General features: G+C 59.4%; 2 protein-coding genes across 6 annotated transcripts; one reads left to right on the top strand and one right to left on the bottom strand.

Annotated features, from left to right (window-relative positions):
- The first annotated feature begins 2 nt into the window (after nucleotides 1–2).
- On the top strand, nucleotides 3–3,440 carry FAM180B (family with sequence similarity 180 member B). Of its 2 annotated transcripts, XM_041721700.1 has the most exons (3): nucleotides 3–1,156; nucleotides 1,989–2,059; nucleotides 2,275–3,413. In XM_041721700.1, exons 1-3 carry the CDS (start codon nucleotides 895–897, stop codon nucleotides 2,668–2,670), a joined length of 729 nt encoding a protein of 242 aa, XP_041577634.1. In that variant the 5' UTR covers nucleotides 3–894; the 3' UTR covers nucleotides 2,671–3,413. The 2 variants fall into 2 exon arrangements, with proteins under 2 accessions (XP_041577634.1, XP_041577635.1); XM_041721701.1 differs by lacking the exon at nucleotides 1,989–2,059 and having other exon boundaries at nucleotides 1,032–1,156; nucleotides 2,275–3,440.
- Nucleotides 3,441–3,818: 378 nt separating this feature from the next.
- C1QTNF4 (C1q and TNF related 4) lies at nucleotides 3,819–7,777 on the bottom strand. 4 transcript variants are annotated; one of them, XM_041721695.1, is made up of 2 exons: nucleotides 7,725–7,777; nucleotides 3,819–4,958 (listed from the first exon to the last, which is right to left on the bottom strand). In XM_041721695.1, exon 2 carries the CDS (start codon nucleotides 4,951–4,953, stop codon nucleotides 3,979–3,981), a length of 975 nt encoding a protein of 324 aa, XP_041577629.1. In that variant the 5' UTR covers nucleotides 4,954–4,958; nucleotides 7,725–7,777; the 3' UTR covers nucleotides 3,819–3,978. The 4 variants fall into 4 exon arrangements, with proteins under 4 accessions (XP_041577629.1, XP_041577628.1, XP_041577631.1 ...); XM_041721694.1 differs by lacking the exon at nucleotides 7,725–7,777 and adding an exon at nucleotides 7,010–7,557; XM_041721697.1 differs by lacking the exon at nucleotides 7,725–7,777 and adding an exon at nucleotides 7,119–7,557.
- Nucleotides 7,778–9,088: the final 1,311 nt, after the last annotated feature.

The following is a 9,088-nucleotide window of genomic DNA, read 5'->3' as shown; positions in this document are numbered from 1 at the left end:
GTGGGTGCAGATATGGTGACCTGTAGGCTTGGACAGACTTCTGAGAGAGGGATTCTGGAGCTGAAATGGAAAGTTCTCGCTGTCTACAGGGCTTAGGATGGGGGTGGCATGGCGTCTCCTGAAAGCGAGGGCCCTCAACAACTGAAGAAAACCCCTTGTCATAGCAGACTGTGTGGTGGCAGTTGATGGATTGAAAGTTCTGGGTGGAACCAGGGAAACCCCCACCCACCTTCATCCCATCCAAGCATCCACAGGATTCCATGAGCCATGGCTCATTTTTGAGTCTTGAACCCTGCTCCTGCTCCCTCCAATCTAACAGCTCATCATGCTTGGGCTAAGGTAATCTTCCTGGACTCTAGCCAGAGCTGAGAATGTCATAAGCAAGCAAAGAAGGTCCCAGGGCTGACGCAAAAGATACTTGAAGCTGCAGATCTGTCTTCTGGGTGCCAGGACTACCCCTGGCAGCCTGGGGTCTGTCCGGCTGGTGGCTGAGTGCCTGAGGTGCAAGTGCTCAGCTCTGCCGGTCCACGGGGCCACCCAGCCAGCCTACCATGTAGCTGGAGGGCCAATGCCTTGGTGATAGAACCAAGCTTTGCAGCTGATGCTTTTGGCTGCCAAGGGGCTCCCTGGAGGCTGGGTTGGGCTGGACTTGACTGGGTGTTAGAGCCTGAGTTCAGCTGCAAGATGTTTTGAGGGTGAGGACAGACAGTAAGGTAGTGTTACTGCCTGGGTTCTTTCCTGTCTCTTGGGAGGGCCAAGCTAGAGCTGTTTGTTACCAAGCACCATTTTTCTAATTACGCATCCCGCCCATCTGGACAGGAATAGGCTGAGGGCTTGACAAGCAGGGAGCCAGGCTCCTACTGCCAACAACTAAAGATTCCACATTTCCATGGGATGGAAAGGTCCTGGAAGTCAGAGCCAGCCCCTCCCTCTTTAGCATTGAAGGCTGACACACAAAACAGGGAACGCCTGGGCAGCCTGCAGTGGAAACTTGGAGCCGCGGTGTGTGGCAGGCGGATGCAGGAGCAGAGAGCAGCTGGAGAGAGGAACACTCAAAGGACGTGGTGGGGCATTGCTGGGACAATGCAGCTCCTGGCTTGGCTAATAGTAGCCATTTGCCTTCTCCCTGGGGTGACTACAACCCAGCACCATCCAGGTACCGGGGTTTTAGGGTGGGGTGCATGGGAGCCAAGGAAGGCTGCCGACTGATAAGTTAATGTTGGTTCTATCTGAACGTAGCAGGGCCTAGGCACTGTGGGCATGGTGGGTACCAGACTGACCTATGCAGCAGGGATACTGATCTGGGCCCCAACCCCAGAACCAGAAAGGTCCAAGTGAAGTGAAGCGAGGTAGTCCTAAGTGCCTTCAATGCCAGCCCTGGACAGAAGTGGGCAGTGGCCTTATTCTGATGTGCAAACCAGGACCTCTGGACCTGCCCTAGGCTTGGGACTATCATCTAAGGTCTGGGCAGGGCAGCACACCAGAGTGTGAGATGGAAGAAGCTGCAGCAGACAACTTGCCTTGCCTGCCTTGCTTGCCTTCCACATAATCACAACTGAGGAGCAAAGAAGGAGTATATTCTTCCTAAAGGGGTCCTTGACCCTTGGGGAGAGTTACTGGCACCAGCACTGTTTTAGATTACACTGTCCCAGATGATTTTAGAGAGGGAAGTGAAGTGTCTTGTGACCCAGTGGTCTGGAGCTCTTTGCCAAAGCAACTCTAGAAGTTCGAGGAGGAGTCCTGGACATTTTCCAAGGTGGTATCTGGGCCTAAGATGATGATTTTGGGATCACAAGACCTATGCCTGGGAGGGTAAATGTCAATGTGCATGTGTGTCTAAGGGAAGGGGGACAGGGGATAGTATTCCTGCTCTTTTGTAGATAGAAGAAACTCCAGGCATCCCTACCAAATAGCTACGGGCATTTCTGGGAGGCTGGGGTGTTCAGGGTGGGGCTTGGCAGGGGCCTGACTCCTTTCTGCTGCCCCAGGGCAGCCCATGGACAGCGCCAGCCTGGGAGGTGGCCTGAAGGAACCAGAGGCCCCGGAAGTGATGTTTGAGGTCTTTTCCTCCAGCCTGGGATATGGGGGAGGGAGTGTCCAGAGGTCCCTCAGGGTTGGGAAGGGGAATGTATCAAGCTGGGCCTGCTGGGGGGGGGGGGGGCAACCCAGCATGGGTCCTACTGCCTGTTTATACCCCACCCCACCTGCCCACTCTTGCTCCCTGCCCTGCCCCCCTCAGGCCCCAGCCCACCCCTTACGTGGCTCCCCTTGCAGCTGCTCTGGGCTGGGCTGGAGCTGGATGTCATGGGGCAGCTGCACATCCAAGATGAGGAACTGGCATCCACACATCCAGGCCGCCGACTCAGGCTTCTCCTGCAGCACCACGTGCCCAGTGACTTGGAGGGTGCTAAGCAGCGGCTGCGGCAGTTCCAGGACCTGCGTAAAGGGCCTCCTCTTAGCCCTTGGGACTTTGAACATCTGCTCCTCACAGGCCTGTCCTGTGTCTACCGGCTCCACAAGGCTAGTGAGGCTGAGGAGAGGGGTCACTGGGCCCAGGTCTTTGCCCTGCTGGCACAGGAAACACTCTGGGACCTGTGCAAGGGCTTCTGCCCCCAGGGGCAGCCCCCTTCTCTGGGGCCCTGGGCCTTGATCCTTGACCCCTTTCCCTGACCCTCCCCCTTCACCTGCCAGCCCACGACTGCCTCCCAACTCGTGGCCCAAGACAGACCCATCCTGGGCAATGGCTTCCATCTAGCACCTGCTTCTTCCCGCTATGTACAGGTCTCTGGGCTTGGACTGGACCCTGGACCCAGCTTACCTGTCCTCCATTTTCTTCCCTGAGCCCTGGTAGACTAAGAGCCTGGGTCTCAGGCAGCAGACATAGAGCTAAAGGCAGGACTTGCAGGTGTGGCAATGTGTGAGTGTGTGTTGGGGTCACGGTTGAGGAGTGTGTTCAAGAGATGCTGAAAAGAAATCGGCCCCCAAGGAAGGCCAAGTCAGAGAGAGGCTCCAACTCCTACCCTGGCAGTCTGTGACAAGTCCTATGGGATCTATAGGAACCTTGTGAATGGTCAGCACCCAGTTCTAATTTGGGACTCCAGTGCAACTGATGCTCCAGAGTCCCTGTGTCCATCTGGACAAGAGCAGACTGGACATTTTTAGTTTGGTATGCTCCAGGAGTGGAGGAATGCTGGTGGAAGAACATTACCTTTTCTTGGTGGAGGTGGGAGGGGGGCAGGTTTTTGGTCCCTCTCAACCAGGCTCAGATGAACACCTCAGAGAGGCTGCGAGGGGCCTGGCTGAGAGAGACAAGCGGAGGCTGGCTGGTGTGTGGTCCTGCTCCTGTGTAGCTGTCCCATAAAGTGTTCTGTTCTGGCCTCCTGCAGCCTGTGTCCTTTTACGCCAGAGTAAGTTGTTTAACCCCTGCCCTGGGCGAATCACCCTCCCTGTGCTGGGAGGGCAGGAGTTGGAGCAACCAGGTATCACCTGCTCATCCCCCACACACCCTGCTAGAGGAAGGAACGTTCTGTTTCCTTGAATCCCATATCCCAGAAAGGGAGCAGGGTGTGGCCCCCTGTCACAAGAACCAGCTGGACCCCAAGTGACGTCGCAGGCCAGCGGGGAGGATTTGGAGGAACTGACTGGAAAGGAATGCGAAGGGGCGTCCCGCCAGGGCTTGGGGGAGTAGGGTTCAGTTCCATCAGATTTCCTGTCTCCTCGGCCCCCAGGGCCTGACCGAACCTGCCCTCGGCCCCCCGACCCCCACCCCGGCCCGACACCGCAGCGTCGCGGACACGACAGAGCGCAGGAGCCCAGGCGACAGGCGCCGGCGCAGGCCCACTTTATTGGCAGAGTCAGCCGCCCTGGGCGGGCCTCATGCTCGCGCCGGCGGGACGTTCGGCCGAGGCCCGGCTCAGGGCCCGGCTCGGCTCGGCATGCACGCCCCGGGCCGCCTCCGGGCTCCTCCCCGGGCGAGGCTCAGAGCTCCGGGGGCCCGAGGCCCGGCGGGCCGGTGGCGGCGAGGTCGGGGTACACTAGGAAGCCGGAGAAGGTGATGTACTTGCCGTGATTGCTGTAGGCGCCGTAGCCGTCGTGGTCATGGCTGAGCAGCCAGACGGCGTCGCCGCGCCGCAGCGCCAGCATCACGCTCTGGCTCTGCATCTCGCGGCGCCGCGACGCGCCGTCGTCGTAAATCATGGCCTGCACCTCGTCGCGGTTCTTCATCAGCTTCACCGACAGCGTCTTGCGCGGCAGCTTGCCCAGCGTGAAGGAGAAGAAGTAGGCGCCCGGCAGGCGGCAGCGGAACACGCCGGCCGCCGCGTCGAAGTCGCCGCCGATGTTGACGAGCTCCGTGTCGAAGGCGAGCGGCCGGTGCCGCGGCCCCGGGCCGGCGTCCGAACCCACGAGGCTGCGCGTGCGCGCCGCCGAGAAGGCCGAGCGCGGCTCCGGGGGCGCGGGCGGCCCGCGCGCAGGCGCGTCGGCGTCGGCGTACACCAGGTAGCCGCTGAAGGTGGCGCCGGGGGCGCCGAGCGCGTACTGCGGGGCGCCGTGCAGCCGCAGCCACACCGTGTCGCCGTAGTCGAGCTGCAGCATGGCGCTCTGGCTGGCGGCGCGCCGCGCCCCGGGCCGCCGCTGCTCGTCGAAGGCCAGCGCCTGCACCTCGTCGCGGTTGCGCACCAGCATCACCGACAGGCTCTTGTGCGGCGCCTTGCCGGCCGTGAAGGAGAAGAAGTAGGCGCCCGGCACGCGGCAGCGGAACTGGCCTGTGGCCGCGTCGAAGTCGCCGCCGATGTTCACGTACACCTTGTCGAAGGTCACCGCCATCTCCGATGTGCCCTCCAGCGGGGTGGTGCGTGCGGCCGAGAAGGCCGAGCGCAGCTCCACGGAGCCAGGAGCCGGCCCCAGGGCCCAGCAGGCGGCGGGGCCCAGCAGGCCCAGCAGGAGCAGCAGCATGGTGCCTGGGGGGGGGGGGCAGAAGGGGAAGCAGAGCGGGCTTGTGCCGGGCGGCCTCCAAGTGCCCAGAACTCCACAGCCCTGCCCTTGCCTCACAGCTAGGACTCCGTTTCCCACACGCTTGGACTAGGCCAGCGGTTCTCAAGCTTCAGCGCGCCTCAGTGTCCTGTACAGGGCTTGTTAGAACAGACATTGTTGGGCCCCCCACCCCCAGAATTTCCCTTCAGTAGGTTTAGGGTGGGGCTTGAGAATTTGCATGTCTAACAAGTTCCAGGTAATGCAGATGCTGTTGGTCCAGGGACTACACTTTAGGAACCAGTAGATTAGGCCAGTGAGTTTGTTTGTGTAAGAAACGAACCCCTTTCTCAAGTGAAAGCCCATAAGGTTGTACCACAGATACAAGCAGAAATGCTCTGGTTGAAAGGGTCTATTTATAGCCTGTCTGCTGGGCTTACCACCTCCCCCCACCTTGGTACCACAGAAGGTGGTCAGGAGGTCTCTGAGTTTCCTTCAGCCTTGTTTGCTGAATTTTCCTTTGACTATTCTGTGGACCTTGGCCGGCCCCCCATTCTGGACCTCTGGACTCCCAGGGGCCTTTCTCGCAGTAGAGGCCAGAGCAGTTGGGCTCTGACATACTACCCCCCAGCCCTGCCCAGTGAAATCAGAGTAACAGTGACTTTCCTCTGGGCTTGAGGGCTGGTCACTGAGCAGAAGAAGAGAACCAGGAGCTGCTGTGAATAAAGAGGGAGAACAGCGATTCCAGCATGGCTTTGGCAAGATTGTGAAGTCAGCAGCCTTGTTCCTTAGTATTGGAGTGAAAGACTGACAGCTAGACCTGGGCACAGTTCCTGGTTCCACTGCTTAAATGCTGTGAAACCTTAGGCTAGTTCCTTAACTTCTCTGGGCAGTGCTTCTCTTATGTAAAGACCTGCCTCAATCTTACTGTGAGGATGCTCTGAGATAGCAGTTGTGAACTCCCGTTTGTGAATGGTAGTGTTGCCCAGGTGTGTGCAGATGCTTCTGTTCTTGGCCTTGAGAAAAGGGATCTGGTCAAGTTCTTGACATAAGAAGTTTAGGGACTCAGCAACTCCAACCCCTGGGAACTTGGGAAGGCAGTACTTAACTCCATCATGCTTCTTAGTAGGGCACAGGTTTTGGGGCTTGATACCCAAAGGCCCTAAAGTGGAGACAAAGTAGGAAAGAAAATGACCTGGCAGCAGCCTATGATGTGGGCTTCTATGGGAAGTACCCTGGGAGTGTGTGTAGCTTTGTGTCTCTTAGAGGCACTGGAGGCTTGCTACAAAGGGTTGCCAGGGGCAGTTGTACCTTACAGAGGACATTCATCTTAGGGTAAGTGGACACTGGAGTCTAGCCCACCTTCTACTTGCCCAACTGTGTGGAGCTGCTGCACCTGGGGAAAAGCATGCCTTTTCCTAATCTTCATAATAAAGGCCCCAAGTCCCTAACCCAGCTGAACCTCCTCTCCCTCTGGAGGATGGATCTTTTGTAAGTCCTACAAAGGCACCCCACAGGCTAGCTGATACCCTTGATGAGGGCAGGGAGGAGCGAGGGCACCCAGCTACAGTGATGAAGATTGCATCTCCTGAGTAGTCCCCTTTACAAAGCTCTCTGGACATATGTGGTCTCACAGCAAACCTGCGAGACAGGTGGACCCTCTCCCATTTTATAGGTAAGTCAAGGCCCAAACAAGGAAAGCATTTTGGCCCAAGGTAATCATGCACGCTGAGGCAACCTTGAACCTTGAAGGTCTTTTGCCTCCAAATTCAGTATGCCTTCCTCTCCACCATTTTTTCCCTCGTAGATACAGGTATTTCCAGCCAACCTGTCCTGAGCCTCAGTTTCCCTTTTTTGCAAAAATAGGAGGGGAGAAAAGTGGAATGAATCTTGGGATCCAGGTGAAGGAGAAAGCAAGCAAAAAGCAAATAAAACCAGCGAAACAAGCAAAACCTCTAGCGTTTTGCCTTCTGGGAGTATGGGAAGGTCTCAACCCTTTCAGACCCTGCCCCTCCCCTAAGCAGGTCCTGCCCAGGCGCACCTGCCCACCCTCCTCTGGGCAATCTCCCTGCAGAGTCCAGCGCATCCCACGAGGGCCGGAGGGTCCTCCTGTGTGTCCAGTCCCCAGACACTGCCGGTTTCTCACCCACCACTGCCATTTTCCAGATCCCTAGGTCCCCATCCTTCTTCCTTCAACCCCCTTCCCTGTCAGGTCAGACGTGGGAGGGTGTCAGGTGGGCCTCAAAGCTCCGGGAAAGGGCTCCAGGAAAGGAAATGGCTGTTCCTAGCTCTGTCCAGGTGAGGCTCGAAATAGTCATCTACAAAGAGACAAAACTGGGACACAGAGCCGGGCAGACCCAGAGCCCCGAAACCGACGGGGGAGGGCCGCGATGTCAGGCTAAGGGGACCTCAGAGCCCCGCTCTCCGATGACCCCCTCCTTCGAGCCCCGCCAGAGCCGCCTCCCACCTTGAAAGCCCCTCACGTTCCCAGGAAGATAAGTCCCCGTTTTACAGAAGCCAATTAACCCTTTCTCCTGAAAAAGGAAACCCGTCCGGAAGGGACCCCGCAGACCTCCCCCCGCCAGCCCTCCTTCATCCATCCCCTCCGAGGGAGAGCCCGAGCCTCTTTTATGAAAAAGCTCCCGGGTCCTCCTCTCCGCGCACCAGGGCCGACCCCTCGCCCCTCCCCGCGCCTTCGGCCGCCCCCGCTGCCGCACGGAAGAAAGCTTGGCTCCCGGGCCCTGAGCTGCCCTCACCTGGCTGGGGGCGGCGGGCGGGTCGGGTCCGCTCCGAGCCCGCGATCCGGCTCCGGGCTCCGGGCTCCGGGCTCCGGGCGGGCGCCGGGGCTGCGCACTGACCGCTCGCGCTGCGGCGGGCCGGGCCTGGCGGCGGGGGCGGCGGCGGCGGCGGGGAGCGCTGAGACCCCGGGACCCCGGGGCGGGCGCGGGGCGGCGAGGTGCCGGGGAACAGGACAGCTGAAGAGCGAGGCGAGCCGAGCAGCTCGAGGAGCGGCAGGGGAGCGGCGGGAAGGGGAGCGGGGAGAACGAGAGGGAGGGGCGCGGCGAGGACGGGGAGCCGCGCGGGGCCTGGGGCACCGCACCCAGGAGGCCCCCGCGCACGCTGCGCCCAGCCCTGGGCTCTTCCTCATCCGTGACCCTCCTGGAACTCCATCCTTGGGCTCGACAGAAGACGCATGGTCAACCCGTTAGCAGACGGGGAAACTGAGGCAGAGGCCACACTGGGGGTGGCCCGGGGCCCCCTTCCCTGGTTTGAGGAGAGGGGACTGCAGCAGAACAGACTGGATGAGCCCCGGGGCGGCAAGGACAGTGGAAGGTGAGATTTGGGCTGGGACAGATGTCCAGGCTGAGAGGCCCCGGGGGAGGGGGTCTGAGGTAGGGAAGTATAAATGGGTCAATGTCACCAGTAAAGAAAAAGCTTGAAGTGACCCAGTTTTTCTTCCTTGCCTCTGAATCTGAAAATGCCCCTAGCTGGTTAGGAAGGAAGGAGAAAGACTGAGTCCCCAGACATCAGAGGGTCAGCCTGGGCCCCCTGGGGAGGGGATGCCAAGCAAGGGCCTCTTAGGGACAGAACGAGTGAGGCTGCTTTCTTGGTGCCTGCAAGAAGGGAGAAGGTTGAGGAAGGGCCTGGGAGGGCTCCGAGGGCCTGTTTGCAGAGGGACACTGACACCCTGTCTAGCTAGGGCTAGGGTAGTAGGATCCAGCTGTACATCAGCCCTGGGAACAGCTGTCTTCCCCCCTCAGCACTCATCAGAGGCTCCTTAAGGCCTCCACTCTGGGTTTTGAGCCCTCCTGCCATCTTGGACTCCCTTCATTGGGGCTGCTCTTCTCTCCCAACAGCTGTGGGAGTGTCCACCTGCCTGGCACTGGGTAAGTGTTGACTAAGTGCATCGATGGCTCTAGAAGGGCCCCATTCTCAGCTGCCAAGAGCCGGTGCCCTTTGTCTGCCCCTGGTTGATGTGAAAGGCCTGCATCTTGTTTGGTCCCAGCTCTGCCACAGACCCTGTGCATGGACCCAGAGAAGCCTGGTGCCCCGGGATGCCCTCCGCCCTCTGGAGCTTTCCTTCTGGAACTCTCAAAACTTATGTGACCCCAGTTAGTCT

Source organism: Vulpes lagopus, chromosome 11 (assembly GCF_018345385.1).
Source record: "Vulpes lagopus strain Blue_001 chromosome 11, ASM1834538v1, whole genome shotgun sequence".
NCBI lineage: Eukaryota > Metazoa > Chordata > Mammalia > Carnivora > Canidae > Vulpes > Vulpes lagopus.
This window is presented reverse-complemented; position numbering and strand designations above follow the sequence as displayed.